This window comes from Heptranchias perlo, chromosome 11 (genome assembly GCF_035084215.1).
Source record: "Heptranchias perlo isolate sHepPer1 chromosome 11, sHepPer1.hap1, whole genome shotgun sequence".
NCBI classification, from domain to species: domain Eukaryota; kingdom Metazoa; phylum Chordata; class Chondrichthyes; order Hexanchiformes; family Hexanchidae; genus Heptranchias; species Heptranchias perlo.
Genome location: NC_090335.1, coordinates 64003254 through 64022635, shown reverse-complemented (window position 1 = coordinate 64022635; position 19382 = coordinate 64003254). Strand labels below are relative to the sequence as shown.

General features: G+C 41.4%; 1 protein-coding gene across 2 annotated transcripts in view; it reads left to right on the top strand.

Moving 5' to 3' along the window:
- itsn1 (intersectin 1 (SH3 domain protein)) overlaps positions 1-19382 on the top strand; it is a 186724-nt gene that overhangs the window by 128193 nt on the left and 39149 nt on the right. For both annotated transcript variants that reach the window (XM_067993251.1, XM_067993250.1), the window contains exons 25-29: positions 1102-1161; positions 8606-8772; positions 9610-9655; positions 16117-16238; positions 16909-17029. In XM_067993251.1, coding sequence (XP_067849352.1) covers positions 1102-1161; positions 8606-8772; positions 9610-9655; positions 16117-16238; positions 16909-17029 — 516 coding nt within the window. The remainder of the gene's footprint in view (positions 1-1101; positions 1162-8605; positions 8773-9609; positions 9656-16116; positions 16239-16908; positions 17030-19382) is intronic.

Sequence of the window (19382 nt, the reverse complement as noted above, 5' to 3'; positions counted from 1 at the left end):
AGAAAGTCCCGATGATGAGTTTTAGAACTGTCATATTTTTATATGTAGAATTCTTACTTTACTTGTATATTTAGATTAAATGGTTCTGTGGAAGTCAGTAAAGAAATGATTTGTTTATGAAGAGACTGGAAGTAAGCAGCTTTTGATTTTAGTATCACTGTTAACACTAACTGAAATCTAAGTTTTATCCTGAGCCTATCAGCTGATTTAAGTTGTCATTAAAAGTAGAAATTGCTGAAAATGTACAGCTGGCCCTACAGGTTAATGTTTTGTGCATGAACCTTCCAAGTCTGGTATTTCCTGCATTGGTGATTTTCTTTGTATTCAAATTGACGATTTGTGTTTTTCACATTTCCGTCACCGCATGTTTCTGTTTTGTCCAATTTATTTTTTTATTTGCCAAGTTTTTCCCCATCTTAACTGAAGATGTTGTCTCCTTGCTGGGGTACAGTTCCACCAGGCACCCGCTGCTTTCTTATCCAAGTCATCATTATTGATTGAGCCTTGACTGTGAATGCCAGCAAGCTATTTGACCACAGAGGACATCGTAACCAAGTTAATCCTGTCCCTGATGTTCATACAAGTGGGGTTGCTGGATAGCGATCAGGAACTCTGGCTGATTTTCTACTTCCTAATCCAGCAGTGCTGAAGCCAATTGTAGCACACGCCCCAAACCAGGGATTGAACCTGGTACTTTGTTGGTCCACATGTCTTACCTGAGTATGTAAACCCACTGAGTTATTATGGAAGATGTTGCCACGTGTTTTTATATGAAATGAGATTTGTTCTTCAGTTTCATTTTGTTCATTGTTCTTTTTGGCTTTTTTTAAACCCTTCTACCAGTTCCCCACACTTCACTGATAGTGCAGTTGAGCATATTATCTGTAGAGTAGCATATCCATTTGGCACTTATAGGAAAGCACAACCTCAGAAGTGCTGGCTAGTTGATAGAAGGAAACCAGGATTTGGTTTAGAAGGTATAGCTCATCTGATAGCAATACAAACTTGGGAAAACTGTTTTGCATAATATATTTTATGTATGTCCTTTAATATGATCGAACCATAATGGTCCTCATACATACTAGTTCCTCCTTCATTCAGATTCCAACTTGAGGGTTCCTTGCCCTTCAGAGACGCTCTTTGCTGCTTCTGGTGGAGAAGGTAACTAGAATTTTCTGCTAAAAACATGGACTGCAAGGCCTGTATTTTAATGCAATATACATCAACAACATTGGAGCTAGCAGTGTGTTTTAATTTTTTTTAATGCTGTGGTACCAGTTGAATCCCAATATATTTTGTCTTGCTATGTGGTTCATTTTGTGTCCTTGTTAAAACTAATACTCAGCTATTATTGGGATGCTCATAAAATAAAAGATAGAAACAAACTTGGCAAATACAAATATTAGATTGAGAACTAAAATACAAAACAAACTGAACAATTACAGCTGTGAGGAGGGATGATATGTTAGAAGGATCATCAAATGAGGCCATATGGGTTGAGCTAAGGAACAAAAAAGGTGCAGTCACACTACTGGGAGTGTACTGTAGACCCCTAAAACATTCAGAGGGAGATAGAAGAGCAAATATCTAGGCAAATTTCTGAGGTGCAAAAACAGTCAGGCAGTAATGAGGGATTTTAACTACCCTAATATTAACTGCAACACAAATAGCATGAAGGGTATAGAGGGCGCAGAATTCTTAAATTGCGTTCAGGAGAACGTTTTTAGCCAGTACATTGCAAGCTCAACAAGAGGGGGCCATTCTGGATTTAGTTTTTGGAGATGAGGCTGCATTTGATGTAGCCTACATGGATTTTAGCAAGGCTTTTGACTAGGTTTCACATGGCAGACTGGTCAAAAAAGTACAAGCCCATGGGATCCAAGGGAGATTGGCAAGTTGGATCCAAAATTGGCTCAGTGGCAGGAAGCAAAGGGTAACGGTCAACGGGTGTTTTTGTGACTGGAAGGCTATTTGCAGCGGGGTTCCGCAGGGCTCAGTGCTAGGTCCCTTGCTTTTTGTGATATATATTAATGATTTGGACTTAAATGTGGGGGGCATGATTAAGAAGTTTGCAGATGATACAAAAATTGGCCGTCTGGTTGATAGGAGGAAAGCTGTAGACTGCAGGAAGATGTCAACGGACTGGTCAGGTGGGCAGAAAAGTGGCAAATGGAATTCAATCTGGCGAAGTGTGAGGTAGTGCATTTGGAGGGGGGGGAAACAAGGCAAGGGACTACATAATAGGGTACTGAAAGGCGTAGAGGAAGTGAGGGACCTTGGAGTTTTTTTTAATTCGTTCATGGGATGTGGGCATCGCTGGCAAGGCCAGCATTTATTGCCCATCCCTAATTGCCCTTGAGAAGGTGGTGCTGAACCGCTGCAATCCGTGTGGTGAAGGTCCTCCCACAGTGCTGTTAGGTAGGGAGTTCCAGAATTTTGACCCAGCGACGATGAAGGAACGGCGATATATTTCCAAGTCGGGTTGGTGTGTAACTTGGAGGGGAACGTGCAGATGGTGTTGTTCCCATGTATTTGCTGCCCTTGTCCTTCTAAGTGGCAGATGTCGCAGGTTTGGCAGGTGCTGTCGAAGAAGCCTTGGAGAGTTGCTGCCGTGCATCCTGTGGATCCCTGAAAGTAGCAGGACAGGTCGATAAGGTGGTTAAGAAGGCATGTGATATACTTTCCTTAGCCGAGGCATAGAATATAAGCGCAGGGAGGTTATGCTGGAACGGTATAAGACACTAGTTAGGCCAGAGCTTGAGTACTGTGTACAGTTCTGGTCGTCACATTGCAGGAAGGATGTAATTGCACTAGAGAAGGTAGAGGAGATTTACGAGGATGTTGCCAGGGCTGGAGAATTTTAGCTATGAGGAAAGATTGAATAGGCTGTGATTGTTTTCTTTGGAACAGATGAGGTAGAAGGGTGATTTAATTGAGGGGCCTAGATAGAGAGGATAGGAAGGACCTATTTCCCCTAGCAGGGAAGTCGATAACCAGGGGGCATAGATTTCAAGTGTTTGGTAGAAGGATTAGAGGGGAGCTGAGGAAAAAAATTTTCACCCAGAGGGTAATAGGGGTCTGGAACTCACTGCCTGAAAGGGTGATAGAGGCAGTAACTCTCAACTCATTTTAAAAAGTACCTGGATGTGCACCTGAAGTGCCATGACATACAAGGCTACGGACCAAGTGCTGGAAAGTTGAATTAGGCTAGGTGGCTCATTTTCAGCCGGCGCAAACACAATGGGCCGAATGGCCTCCTTCTGTGCTGTAAATTTTCTGTGATTCTATGATCTCATTTGTCAGCAGATAAAACTACTATTTAGTAGAATTGATTGGCATTTAACTTTTTGAAATATATCATTAGCAAATGACCCATGATCTATTTGCCTTAAACTTGCCCAATTTTATCTTAGAACTTTATGCTGTTGAAGAAATATTAATTTTAAATTGCTACAACACACAGTATCCATTGTCATGTTTTTAAAACAAAGCAACATTGATTGAAAAATTGGTTGTATCATTTCAGCCCAGAATTTCCTGGAAAGTTTTGGCATAACTTAGAATAAGGGGCTGCTCCTTCAAAACTGAGATGAGGGGAACCTTCTTCACTGAGGGTGGTAGGTCTGTGGAATTTGCTGCCCCAGGAAGCTGTGGAAGCTACATCATTGAATAAATTCAAAGCAGAAATAGACAGTTTCCTAGAAGTAAAGGGAATTAGGGGTTACGGGGAGCGGGCAGGAAATTGGACATTAATTTAGATTTGAGGTTAGGATCAGATCAGCCATGATCTTATTAAATGGCGGAGCAGGCTCGAAGGGCCTACTCCTGCTCCTATTTCTTATGTTCTTATGTAACTATGGCGTAAGAGTGGAGTTGAGCTGTTTTTAACCCCAAGGAAATTCATGCGTTCACTGATTTACGCTGGTTTACACTGAACTTTCCTTGATTGTTTGCGCTGCTTCTAAGCTATGTCTGCCAAAATACGGTCACTCATTTACGTAGCTCCACTCCCATGCAAAAGACTAGCTTGCATGCATTTCCTGGATTTACGCAAATGCGTGACGTAGATTTACGCCCAAAGGTTTAGCTACAACGAGGCCTGAAGTCACCTGATATTGGTGTAACTGAGATTGATGGTGACTTTTTAAAAAATTCCATCTGATTTTTACAAAATTTTTCTTACCAAGACCTGCGCTACAAAAAAAATTTAGGGTACACTGAAACTGGCAGCACTTTGCCATGGCAGAAGGGCACAGTCTGATACATTTAATGTCTCATCCAAAAGACAGCACATCTGACAATGCAACACTCCCTCAGTACTGCACTGGAGTGTCAACCTGGATTTCATGCTCAAAGTCCCTGGAGTGGAACTTGAACCCACTACCTTCTGATTCAGAGGCAAGAGCGCCATCCACTGAGCCACAGCTGACAATTCTGTCAGTCTGATGAGTTTAAGTAGTAAGATGAATTGGAAAGTACAATGTAAGCTCTTGAAACGGTGGTTGTTAAAATTAAAGCAGAGTTCTTTGAAGAAAATAAATTGGGATGATAGCTACAATATTTTTATCCGTTTAAGAACATAAAAACATAAATAGGAGGAGGAGGAGGCCATACGGCCCCTCGAGCTTGCTTCACTATTAAATAAGATCAAGGCTGATCATCTACTTCAACTCCACTTTCCCACCCTATCCCCCATATCCCTTGATTCCCTTAGTGTCCAAATATCCATCGATCTCTGTCTTGAATATACATTCAATGATCCAGCATCCACAGCCCTCTGGGGTAGAGATTTCCAAAGATTCACAACCCTCGGTGTGAAGAAATTTTTTCTCGTCTTGTTCCTAAATGGCCAACCCTTTATGTTGAGACGATGACCCCTAGTTCTAGACTCTCCAGCCAGGGAAAGCAGCCTCTCAGCATCTACCCTCTAAGAATTTTATACGTTTCAATCAGATCACCTCTCATTCTTCTAAACTCTAGAGAATATAGGCCCACTCTACTCAATCTCTCTTCATAGGACAATCCCCTCATTCCAGGAATCAATCTACTGAACCTTCAAAGTATCCCCTCTAAGGCAAATATATCTTTGCTTAGGTAAGGAGACCAAAATTGTACACAGAACTCCAGGTGTGGTCTCATCAAAGCCCAATATAATTGCAGCAAGACCTCCATACTCTAGTACTCAAACCCCCTTGCAATAAAGGCTAACGTACCATTTGCCTTCCTAATTGCTTGCTGTACCTGCATGTTAACTTTCTGTGATTCATGTACAAGGACACCCAAATCCTTCTGACTACCAACATTTCTTGGTCTCTCACCTTTTAAAAAAATATTCTGCTTTTCTATTCTTTCTACCAAAGTGAATAATTTCACACTTCCCCACATTATACTCCATCTGCCACCTTCTCGCCCACTCACTTAACCTGTCCATATCCCTCTGCGGCCTCTTTGTGTCCTCTTCACAGTTTACTTTCCCACCTAGCTTTGTATTGTCAGCAAGCTTGGATATATTACACTCTGCCCCCTCATCTAAGTCACTGATATAGATTGTAAACAGCTGAGGTCCCAGCACAGATCCTTGCGGCTCCCCACTAGTTAGGACCTGCCAACCTGAAAATGACTTGTTTATTCCTACTCTGTTTTCTGTCTGTTAACCAATCCTCAATTCATGCTAATATATTACTCCAATCCCATGAGCTCTAATCTTGTGTCACAACCTCTTGTGTGGCATCTTATGAATGCCTTTTGGGGTAAATCTTAAACTGGGAGTTTTCTCCCCCAATGTAAAATAGCATATAATTAAAGGTTTGTCTTTCTTTTGATGGTGGGGGGCAATGAAGACAATGCTGAATCTAAGTGACTAATACTGAAGTCATGCTGAAATCCTGAAATGCTTTATTAAAAAAAAATTGATTACCAAACTGATTTTCTCCATAAGATGTTTTTGAGTATGTGATTAGGGGAATTTATGACAAATTGAATTTAAAGCTTGGGGTAAAAAAGTTTGCTGAAGTTTACTCCTGGGATAGAATAGTGCTCAATGCAGTCTTGGTAAGCTTTTCAGTACTTGGTGTTCCAGGTTGTCACTGTAGAATTTGTAGTAATCAGCTCTAAACCTTTAGATAAAGGTAGAGTTTCGGGCTCTGGGCGCAGTCAGGAAATTGCGCTGATTAAGTTAGTTAGTTTCTGCAAACATTCATTTGTTTAATCACAAATGTAAAATGAGCCCTCCCGAACCAGTGGAATCTCGCAGTTTTGAAATAAGATGTGGCCAATTCTGTGGGCGGGGCCTGATTCAGGCAAATTGAATCTTGATCCAACGTAAAAGACCGCAGAAAACCTGAACGCAAGTGTTTTTGGTCGTAACTCACATGTTTAAAATTCCCTGATCTTTTGCGCTAGTTCGGCCAGTTGCGCTGGAATCTGGGTGTAAAACAAGTGAAAACCCTAGCCCAGATTGTTTTACAGAAAATAAGTTGTTTGCCTAAACATTCTTGAAAAATGGGGGAAAAAATTCAGTAAACACAGCTTTAGAAAAATGTAGCTACAAAATTGAGCTGCTGAGCTCTCTTGATGAATGAAGGTATTATTACCTTTCTTCACTTGGCACAGCATAGAACACACAACGGTAAAACATCTGGTCACATTCAGGGTCTTAAATTAAGGCCGTAGAACCATTAGCAAAGTGCTAGCAGCTAACAAAACTCACTTCAACATTGATATTAGGGAAGTGCTTGTCTCTTCTAAAAAATCAAATATTTGGAAACTTCCTGTGTCTTGGAGAATAGTCTAGTTGGTGTGTTATATTGGAAGGCACACGCTGGTCATTCGCTAAATAATGATCTTAATCCAGTATTATTTTTAATCCCTGCAAGTTGCACTAATAATTATCTATCTGCAATACACACATTTTGAATCCTGCTTGTAGCATTGTCCAATCAATTTTTTTTAATTGCTGTTCTTTGCTATAACTTTGAAGTAATCTGTTTTAGATATTAAATCTGGAATGAAAATTAATAGTCTGCAATTTAATTACCTAAAGTGGTTTGAAGATTCTCATTCTAGCTGCATTTTACGAACACTTACACGTGTGTAGTCATTGTACTTGTGTTAAGTTCTAATATTGCATGTTGATTAATGCCTGTAGTCAGTCATCTCTTTTTAAGTTCTTAAAAGCTAGACTGCCCCAAAGTGAATCTACATGTAGGTAAGAACCAAGGAAGCATATCTTTTTTATATTAAATATTCCAATTTCTTTCCAGCATTATCATGTATGAAGATAATTGAGCTTTCACAGTGCATGTGAATTTTGGGCAGCAATTGTGTATGTATTTATTGTTGGCCTTTGCTTATTACCTCAAAAGTTCCAACCAATCTTAGTCAGAATCCAAGGTTAAGGAGCAGAGACCAGCAGTACATGTAAACAAACTGCTCAGTTGCAGGTGGAAGTGCAGATAGATTAAGAACAGATTTGTGAAAGGCTTGAAATAGTGGGATATCTATCGTCCTTTCATCTTTGCCACCTGGGTTTGACTGACGAGATGAAATCTCTCTCCCACTGGCTGTGAATGTTCTGATTGAAATGAGTTTTGATAAATTGAACAGTTCATGGACACAGGATGACATTAACACAATTTGGCACTACTTAGCAATCTCATTCAGAGGCTAGATGATTTTTTTCCCTTGATTTCTTGCATGAACTGTCACTGGTGCAATATAGATTGCTCTTCTGAAGCTGGCACTAATGTACTTTTGAGGGTATATAAGAGAGCCTTATTCTGCTTCTGGCTATGATGTACTTAACCTGGGAACACTGGTTAATGAAACTGGGTGACAAAAATAGAGAAGTGTTTAATTTCTCAGTGCAAAAAATACTTAATTAGGAAGAGCTGCCTTGGTTTTTGGTAGATGTGCCTGGTTTTGCTATGATTGAGCTATAGTTTTAATAGCAGGGAGTTTGTATAAATGCATGAGAATTGGTGTACGTGCAGCTACACACTATTTTACCTTGATCTAATTAGAGCACCAGCAATTACACTTTAATTGTATCACTTTATAGTAAGTTAGAAAAATTTGTTTCAAATTAAATACCTATTTTTTTTAAATAAGCATGATTAATGCAGTTGTGAATATATAGTGAGAATTGCACCAATTAGATGTAATCATGGATTTAACACTTCTCAGCTCTCTGAGGCACAAGCTAGATTCAGCTCAATTTTGCAGGTTGCAGTAAGTGGAAAGATAAAGAGGTTAACATCCTGGAAAGTTTGTAAATGCCTCAATTGGACAGTTCTTTCAAAGTTAACATCCATTTCAACAGCTTTTAATTTTTGAGAATTACTGGTAATTGGGGCAGCCATTCTTTCACATGACATAGAAATGTCAATGACAAGAAAAGGCGATCTGGCCTGTAGAAACTCATCCCTCAGTTACTTTAACTCTTCCCATTATAGCAACAAACTGCATTTTGAACTTCCTTGTTTTTGCCTCCCCTACACAGCCTGGCAAATTATTCCAAGCATCTATTACCCTTTCAATACAAATAAATATGCTGTGCTCGTATTTTCCTGAAATTATTCAAACTATTTTCCATTTTCCTTTACAGAATTTGTTGCCATGTACACGTATGAAAGTAATGAACCAGGAGATTTAACTTACCAGCAAGGAGATGTGATTCTTGTGACGAAGAAAGATGGCGATTGGTGGACAGGAGTTGTAGGAGAAAAAGTGGGTGTCTTCCCATCCAACTATGTCAGACCAAAGGACTCTGAGGTGAATTATCTATGCTGTCTTCTCTTCCATTCCCTTCCTTTCTCTCGCCCCAACCCCCAAAACTCCCTATACTAATTGCAGTGTTCTGTAGGTTTGTGTTTTTTTTGTTCAGGGTAAACTGATAATTTGTAGTAGCCTCTATTATATTCTCTTGTGTCATCCAGTTAAATGAATCCTGATGTTACTGCTTGTCAAATCTTGTGGTGCAATGTAATTCCTCATTAAACCACATGGTGTACACATAGGAGCCTATTTTCCATGCTTCAAGACTTTTTGGTAACAGAAAATGTTAAATCACAGAAGGGATGAAATTCCTTCTGTTTAATTTTAACATGAGTACAAAACTGGCTTATTGACTGTAGGAATTGTACTCTCCACCCAAGTTTCTTGTGTTAGAAAGAACTAACTATCTGGAATATATTCCAAAGAAATAACTTGTCAGTGCTTTGACATTTGAATTTTTCTGCATTGCTACCTTGGAATATATTTCGGGTTATTGTAATACAAGTGGGAACTTCTGAGTTTTTTGTCCATGTTTTCTCACACATTTTCATTTGAATAAGTATCATTACCTCAGCCATCAGTAGTCAGAATCCAATAGAAAAATGTGAAAACTGAATTCAACTTAAATATTTTGAAATAAGATGGACAATGTAGTATTTCCTAACAATTTTATTCCGCTCATGAAGCAAGCTGGTATGTCTAACTTCACTATTGAGTTATGCTGTCATCTTTGTCAGTGGAATAAATGCTTCTGCTTATAGATTGGAGGTCCTAGGTGTTTGTATTTAATCATTCACTTCTCATGATCACTTAAAAACTGTGCCCTTAATACAGGGACCTGGACAAACAGGAAAGAGTGGAAGCCTTGGAAGGAAGCCTGGTAAGTCTTTGATATGCCTGTTTGTATATCCGTTCAATTTTTAAACTTTTCAGGAATTTTCTCTGGAGAAAACATCACAAATTTGAGGCTTACCATTTGGGTGATCGGAACTTCAAAGAAAGAGCTGGCATTTCTATAGTGCCTTTCATGTCCACAGGACATCCCACAGCATTTTGCAGCTAATGATTTACTCCTGAAATGTCAGCACTGTTATGTAGGGTAACACAGTGAGGTTACACAAACAGCAAATAAGACGAATGACCAATTGTTCTTGGTTTTATTGTTTGTTGAGGGAGAAATATTGGCCAGGATACTGCGGGAGCGAAATGCTCCTCTTTAAGTAGTGTCATATGAACAGGCAGTTAGGGCCTTGGTTTAACAGTTCATCTGAAAAGCGCCACCTCTGACAATGCAGCATGCTGTCAGTACTGCACAAGTATCAGCCTAAATTATATATTGAAGTTCTAGAGTGGAGCTTGAACCCATAATCTTCTGACTGAGGCGAGAATGCTACCAACTGATGCAAGCAAACATGACAGCCAATTAGCGCACAAGGTCCCACAAACAGCAATGAGACAGATGTCCAGGTATTGTCTCTTTAGCAATATTGAGGGATAAATGTCAATCAGGATACCGGGTGATCTCTGCTGTTCTTCAAATAGGACCAGAGGATCTTCTGTGTTCACCTGAATAGGTGAAGGTTGTAATCTCTGGATTACTCCCAGTGCCACGGGCTAGTGAGTATAGAAATAGGAGGATACAACAGATGAATGCGTGGCTAAAGAGTTGGTGCAGGAGGGAGGGTTTCAGTTTCCTGGATCACTGGGCCTGCTTCTGGGGAAGGTGGGACTTGTACAAGTCGGACGGGTTGCATCTGAACCAGAGCGGGACAAATATCCTTGCGGGGAGGTTTGCTAGCACTGTTGGGGGGGGGGGGGGGGGGGGGGGGTTTAAACTAACTTGGCAGGGGGATGGGATACAGAGTGGAGCTACAATAGGGGGTGATGTGCAGCCAAATATAGAGGAAAAAAACAAGTCAGCTTGGAAGACAGGGCAAATATGTAAGAGCAAGGCTGGATGGCATCTATTTTAATGCAAGGAGTCTTGCGAATAAGGTGGATGAACTGAAGGTGTTGATAAACACGTGGGAGTATGATATTGTTGCTGTCACAGAGACATGGTTGAGGGAGGGGCAAGACTGGCAGCTCAATATTCCGGGGTACAGAATCTTCAGGCGAGACAGGGGGGGAGGTATAAGAGGAGGGGGGGTCGCAATATTAATTAAAGAATCAATTACTGCCATAAGGAGGGATGATATATTAGCAGGTTCCTCTAATGAGGCCATATGGGTGGAGCTTAAAAACAAAAAGGGAGCAAGCACTTTGATGGGAGTGTACTATAGGCCCCCAAACAGTCAGGGGGAGATAGAGGAACAGATAGGTAGGCAAATCTCAGAAAATTGTGCAAATAATAGGGTAATAATAGTGGGGGATTTCAACTTCCCCAATATTAACTGGGATACTCAGAGTGTAAAAGGCTTAGAGGGTACAAAATTCTTAACGTGCATCCAGGAGAGCTTTTTGAGCCAGCATGTAGGAAGTCCTACAAGAGAGGGGGCGGTACTGGACCTAATTCTAGGGAATGTGGCCGGCCAAGTGGAAGAAGTGCTAGTAGGTGAGCACTTTGGTGACAGTGACCATAATTCGGTGAGATTTAAGGTGGTCATGGAAAAGGACAGGAAGGGGCCGGAAATAAAGGTTCTAAATTGGGGGAAGGCCGATTTTAATAGGATAAGGCAGGATCTGGCCAAAATGGACTGGGATCAGCTGCTTGTAGGAAAATCCGCATCGGAGCAATGGGAGTCTTTCAGAAGGGAGATTGAGACCATACAATGGCAACATGTTCCCGTAAAGGTCAAGGGTGGTTCCAAGAACTCCAGGGAACCTTGGATGTCAGGGGATATATGAGAATGGATTAGGAAAAAAAGGAGGGCTTTTGGCAGATACAAAAGGCTAAAGACGGAGGAAGCCCTAGAGGAGTACAAAAAGTGCAGGGGGATACTTAAAAGAAATTAGGAGATCAAGGAGGGGCCATGAAATAACATTGGCGAGCAAAATAAAGGAAAATCCTAAGATGTTTTATAAGTATATTAAGGGTAAGAGGATGACTAGGGAAAAAATAGGGCCCATTCGGGACAAAAATGGCAATGTGTGTGTGGAGCCGGCAGATGTAGGAGGGGTTCTAAATGAATTTTTTGCATCTGTTTTCACTATGGAGAAGGACGATGTAGACATAGAAATACGGCAGGGGGACTGTGATATACTCGAACATATTAACATCGAGCGGGAGGAGGTATTGGCGGTTTTAGCAGGCCTAAAAATGGATAAATCCCCAGGCCTGGACAAAATGTATCCCAGGCTACTGTGTGAGGCAAAGGAGGAGATTGCGGGGGCTCTGACACATATATTCAGAACCTCTCTGGCCACAGGGGATGTGCCAGAGGACTGGAGAACCGCTAATGTAGTACCATTATTCAAGAAGGGGAGGAGGGAAAAACCGGGGAACTACAGGCCAGTGAGCCTAACATCAGTGGTAGGAAAATTATTGGAAAAAATTCTGAAGGACAAAATTAGTCTCCACTTGGAGAAGCAAGGATTAATCAGGGATAGTCAACATGGCTTTGTCAAGGGAAGATCATGTCTGACTAATTTGATTGAATTTTTTGAGGGGGTGACTAGGCATGTGGATGAGGGTAACGCAGTGGATGTGGTATACATGGATTTCAGTAAGGCCTTCGATAAAGTCCCGCACAGGAGACTGGTCAAGAAGGTACGAGCCCATGGAGTCCAGGGTGCCTTGGCACTTTGGATACAAAACTGGCTTAGTGGCAGAAGGCAGAGGGTGATGGTCGAAGGTTGTTTTTGTGACTGGAAGCCTGTGGCCAGTGGGGTACCACAGGGATCGGTGCTGGGTCCCTTGCTGTTTGTGGTCTACATTAATGACTTGGATATGAATGTAAAAGGTATGATCAGTAAGTTCGCTGATGATACAAAGATTGGTAGGGTGGTAAATAGCGAGGAGGATAGCCTCAGTCTGCAGGACGATATAGATGGGTTGGTCAGATGGGCGGAACAGTGGCAAATGGAATTTAACCCGGAAAAGTGCGAGGTGATGCACTTTGGAGGGACTAACAAGGCAAGGGAATACACAATGAATGGGAGGACCCTAGGCAAGACAGAGGGTCAGAGGGATCTTGGTGTGCAAGTTCACAGATCCCTGAAGGCGGCGGAACAGGTAGATAAGGTGGTAAAGAAGGCATATGGGATACTTGCCTTTATTAGCCGAGGCATAAAATATAAGAGCAAGGAGGTTATGATGGAGCTGTATAAAACACTGGTTAGGCCACAGCTGGAGTATTGTGTGCAGTTCTGGTCGCCACACTACAGGAAGGATGTGATCGCTTTGGAGAGGGTGCAGAGGAGATTCACCAGGATGTTACCAGGGCTGGAGCGCTTCAGCTATGGAGAGAGACTGGGAAGATTGGGTTTGTTTTCCTTGGAGCAGAGGAGGCTGAGGGGGGACATGATTGAGGTGTACAAAATTATGAGGGGCACAGATAGGATGGATACTAAGGAGCTTTTTCCCTTCGTTGAGGGTTCTATAACAAGGGGGCATAGATTCAAGGTAAAAGGCGGGAGGTTTAGAGGGGATTTGAGAGAGAACTTTTTCACCCAGAGGGTGGTTGGAGTCTGGAACTCACTGCCTGAAAGGGTTGTGGAGGCAGGAACCCTCAACATTCAAGAAGCATTTGGATGAGCACTTGAAATGCCATAGCATACAAGGCTACGGACCAAATGCTGGAATATGGGATTAGATTAGACCGGGCTTGATGGCCGGCGCGGACACGATGGGCCGAAGGGCCTCTGTCCGTGCTGTATAACTCTGACTCTATGAATAGGCAGGCCTCTGTTTAATGTCTCAACTGAAGGACATCTCCCCCCCCAACAATGCAGTCCTCCCTCAGCACTGCACTGAAATGTCAGCCTAGATCAAGTGCTGCAGTCTGGATTAGACGTACAACCTTCTGGCTCAGAAGCAAGAGTGCTACCACTGAGCACTGACATTTATGTTGACAGCACCATTCCAAGTTTCCACTTCATGACCTGTGATCTGCTTTGGTGATTTACTTTTTTTAATGTACTATTTGTATGAGCTCTAACGGTTGCTTGGCAAGGTCAACACTTCCTTCCCCCCCCCCCCGCCCGCCCGCCCTGACTCCAACCACAATGGCATTTCTACTGCATCTCATTTAGGAAGTCTAGCAAGCAACCCTAAATTTATAGACCCTGTTTCATGAGAGCTGTTTTGGGAGAAAACATTCTGGATTTGATTGCCCCCATTACTCAATCAAATCTGCAACACAAAGGTGGATGACACTTTAAGTACCAGTGATCATAATGTGATTTCATTTTACATTACAAGAATTGGGAGAGATTACTAAAACACAAAGTTGCCATAAGAGGACTAACTTTCTGGGCGAGTCGTCTTGTCAGATTGGGTTTAGAAGGTTTGAATATAGCTAGGAGAGTGGAGGAGTTCCTTCAAGGCGATGATTTTGAATGTCATGGCCTAATGTGTACCCATGCAAAGATAAAGGTACCAAGCTTAAAGGCATTCCAGCGTGGTTGAACAGGAGCACCAAGCGACTCAAAGGGAAAAATGCATTTTAGGCCATGAAGGAAAATGGCAGAGTTGAGAAGGATTCAATACCACAAGGCATACCTGGAGTGTAAAAAGGGCATCAAAATGGCAAAAAAAATGAATTGAATATGGCAAGAGAAGTGAAGGATGATGCTTTTTGGTTGTATTAAGAAAAAGAAAAATGAGGGATGGAATGGGGTTGCTGGAAGTGGGAACGGGTAAGGGCATGACAATTAATGCTATGCAAGCTGCAAAAGTGCTAAATACATGTTTTGCCCCAGTCTTTATCAAGGAGGAGATGGGTAACTTATTTGATCTGGAAAGGGGGCTAAAGGGTGTTGCAGGGATGAGTTGTAACACTCTTCACATTACTACCAACATGGTTGCTGAACAGCTGTACAACCTTAAGGTAAATAAATGATTGCAGTTTATAGGATTCTAGAGGGACTAGATAGTGTAGACCATAACAAGCTGTTTCACCTTTTGCAGAATAGTAGAAGCAGAGGACACAGCATAGGCTTGAAGGGGTGGGGGGGTAAATTCAAAACTAATCTGCACAAACATTTTCACTGAACAGTAAATCAGGGGAACAGGCCCCCAAGGAAGTCGGTGGAAGCAGATGGTATTGTTTCATTAAAGTGCAAATTGAATAGATTTCTTACATAAAATATTTTGTAATACTGCATATGAGTAATTTGAATAAGTGTAGTGTGCTTGGGATGAGCAAGTGACTTTGGACCTATGGTTCCCAAATCTTTCCATGACTGGGGGATTCTTTGCCTCATGTCTGGGTCTGTTGTAGACTAATTGATAAGAGTTTAATTACCATGATTAGTCAACAACTCTATGATCGTTGTGATATGCGACAACCAGGTGGTAGAAGACTAACTAGATGGACCTTGGTCTTTTTTCATCCAGCAATTCCAATGTTCCCAAAAAGTGTTTGGCACTTGGACCTGAAGAGTTTTCTTTTACACTGTCATTTGAATCCCTGTCCACATGTCATCCCATGGGCTCAACTTTAGATGCCATTGTATTTGTCCCATTTGACTATATGACTGAATCCTCTGACCAGACCAGATATACCCATACTTAGCCCTATGAGTGGCCCAGTTTCTCATCCCTCTGCTATCGTGGCATGCATTCTCCCTGTTGGACATAATTGTTGCAAGAAAAGATACTTCGAGTTTATCCTTCCTCTCTACCACTTTAATCTTTCTATCTGTGTAAGGAGTGAACTCGAGTATGTTTAACTTGAGCTGCTTTTCTATTGTAATGCATTGTTGCTGCCAATTCCTTATGAGCTGGTTTCAAGCAGCTGGCAGTGACACCAAAGTATGTTGGATATGCTATGGCCAAACCCTGGAAAGATGTTTTGTTTTTGCTGGAGGTCTTCCCAGCTACTGGCTTTAGTGAATCTGGCAAGTTTACTTTGGTGCTGCCACTGGCCACATGAGACCCACACATTGGGAGTTAACACACTAACCTCATGGTGCAGCAGTATAAAAGCAGCTTAAATTGAAGTCTCCACAAAAACTAAGACTGAAGTCCTCAACTATGGAGGTGTGACTCCTCTACGTATTGACTTTGTAAAAACTCATTGCATAAAACATATTTCATTTCTAGGTCAGAAAAGATGAACGATTCTCCCTTCTCTTAAAACCGTTTTCTTGAGGGGAGAACTCTCCAGCAATGTTTTTATTCCAAGAATTGATTTGATACACCTCTAGTAATGTCCCAATGTCATCTGCCTTTTACAGAAATTGCTCAAGTGATTGCTCCTTATACAGCAACAGGTGCTGAACAACTTACATTAGCACCTGGTCAGCTAATTCTTATTCGCAAGAGAAATGCTGGTGGATGGTGGGAAGGAGAGCTTCAGGTAGGTAGTTGTATTCATTCTGCTGTTAAATTTACTTCCATTAAATGTTTACAGTCAATGAGGTAAAAGGCACTTATTGGGGAATAACTAGTATTGCAACCACTGCAAACCATGAATCTGGTGTTATTTGAATTGAGATTGCTTGTGGTTTGGACGTCTTTTCAATTGGATACAGTTTCTGTTGAAATTGCACTATGTAACTTGCACAGCAATTTAAATGAATTGACATATGGGTTAAAGGATCCAATCAGTGTCTCTCACCTTAATGCTGCATGGAGCACTTCCTTACTGTGCTGTTGTAATAACAGCTTGAGTTAAAATCTGCACCATGGCTATGACTGAAGCTCTCCACTATGAAGAGGTGACATGTGCACTCCTGTATGTGCTGGCTTTGTAGTGAAAAATGGGTAGGTACCATTTTAAAAAGGAGAATCTAGAAATCTAGCTAAGTAGATGTGCCTGTGGAATATATTGGTTTTCTACTTGCAGAAAAGTAACAAATCTAGAAGGTCCTTGGGTACTAGGTGGCATAGGACATTATTTTTTAACTTCTGGATTAATGGCCTACTGACTTATTTTTTTCATTTGTTTGGTTTATGGCTTGACTAATTAAATACCAGTATTTTATTTGGAGGCTTTTGGTACATCTGAATTCACTCTGTTGTTGCAGGCTCGAGGGAAAAAGCGACAAATAGGATGGTTTCCTGCCAATTATGTGAAACTTCTAAGCCCTGGAACAAGTAAAAGTACTCCAACTGATGCTGCAAAACCCCCCTTAACAACAAATGTCTGTAAGTTTGACTTGCTGATTATACAATCAATTTCTTATCCATGGTGACCACAGAATGAGGTTTGCTGGGTAGCATTTCAAGCAGTTTTACTTTCACTACATTCTCCAGTCATTTTCTTTCTAATGAGGAATCATTTCGCCCCTTTAAGTTCCCCAGTTATCCTGCACTGTTTACAAAAGTTAAAAGGCAGATGATCTGTTTCCATATCCTTGTAAATGGCCTCTAAATCACCCACTTGGTATATAAAAACACTTTTTATATAAGTTAGATTTTAGAGATTTGTTGGCTCCCAGCATTTACTAAATCCAGCTTCCTTCTCCCAATAGACTCGCAGACCTAGCTTTTAATTTTGTTCCAGTTTTCTCCCCTCTTTTTCCAGCTGCCAAAGGCACTGATCCATGCTTCGGTTAACATTCACAAGCATTGGCAACCCTATGGTACTAGTTTAATTGGCCATTATTCATGGGAGCCAAGACAGTGTGTATTGACACTATCCATTGAGAGTGGGAGGGTTGGGACTGGGGTTGAGGCCCTGAAGCAAGTGTCGGAGTCCTGAATCCAGCATTGGGGCCGGGGTCTTCGCAACGACGAGGAGCTCAACAAGTCGGCAAGAAAGGCTCGCAGGAGTTCTGGAGGTCCCAGGGGACTGGATACGGCAGGGCTGCTGTTGCTGCTTGAATTGCCCAAAATAGTCAGTGTGCTTAATACAGTTCAAGTGGCGCTTTTGTAATCGATGCCTGTGATAATGGCAAATGGTTAATGGCACGTGCCCAATATAGGCAGCTGTCCGGCGTAAGTGGTGGGGACTATAATATGCAAATTAGTTATTTGAAGACACTACTTTAAAAAAAAATTGTTCACATTAGGAATTGATTCACTAATCCAACCAGTCAACCTGACATGTTGGTGAGTCTCTCTCTCTCAGTATGTATGCTCAGCCCACACACGCAACATGGCAGCTTTGTCAGAGTAGCATGAATGTTGGTCTGATTTTTAAAAAAAATTGCATACACTTATTATGCCTTTTTCTTTTAAACTCCCCCACCCCCAAAAATGAACTATGGTACGAGAGAAGTAGTAATTCTTCTGCCACCAGTGATGCCCGAAGTTGTAGGGTATCCCCAACATTAAGTCTTTTGAGAACATCTGAATGGTAAAAATTTTCATAGAATTTTGTAGAATTTCAGAAAGTTGGCTCTCGAGAGTTAAAACCGGTTTGGTGTATATTTTGGAAAGAGTATCCTTTACTCATTTTTATGCAGAAACACCTCAACCTGTATATGGGCTTCCAGTCATATTTCAAATTGGAGAAGAAATTAAGTGATCTTATCCACATTCTCTAGCAGTCTGTAGGCATTTTTTTTTTTAAAATGCCCATCGGAAAGAAATGTCATCAGCAGTGGATTCCACTCTCCACCTCCAATCTGTCGAGTGTTTGCATTGAACTATTCCATTGCAAAGGCGATTGGATTGTTTGGTTTCAACAATGCTATTTGACTCATTTAGCATTTTGGCTCAAAGCTGAAGGTCCAAAACCCAAATGTGTGGAGGAAGGAGGCTTTCCTTTTGTTAAGACTGAGAATGGTAGTCAAGTACCTTCAGTTCCTAAGGGAGTTGTTGATATAGTTACAAGGTTTTGCTGTTGCTATGCAACTGTAAACTTCCAACCAGGAGAGCAGTCTGGATCCAGTCTAGACAGACATTTGTACATGCATGTCCCTGAGCATGCAAGTTTTGCAAGCATCCACTTTATTCTGGGGTTGGAGGTAAAACTCTACAGTAGAGGTAATTTCCCCATCCACTAAAGCAGGTCTTCTGGGAGGTCAGCCAAAAGGCTGCCTTCTGGAGTCAGTATGGGGGTACCATTGGTGGAGTTCAACCATCTGGTATTTCTAGCCAAAGAGATCACGTGGATGTTGGAGCTACAGGAGAGGCAAAACATTTTGAAATTTTGTTCCCAGAAATAAAATATTTATTGTCAAACTGGCACATTCGCACATCTGATATTCATGCAGTGACCTGCTGCACTTCAGTGCACTGGAATTAGTACATGGCATTGATAATGCAACTAGTTGGAAAAGGCCTTGCTGTGTATCATGCAATTGGCTTCTTAAACTTTAAGTTTTTTAACAAAAGAATATGGATGGCCTCTATTGCTTCTAAGTGATATAGTTACAACTTTCAATCAGGCTAGTTTAGCCAAAGGAATGTTGCTTAATAATCAAAATTCAGTTTGAGGTCACGAGTAGGTGCAAGCTTAGTAACTATATTCCAGTTCTTCATTTAGGAACATGGCAAAGCATAAGACCAGGAAACACTGCAGTCCATCTAGTCACTTCCAAAAATCTCAATT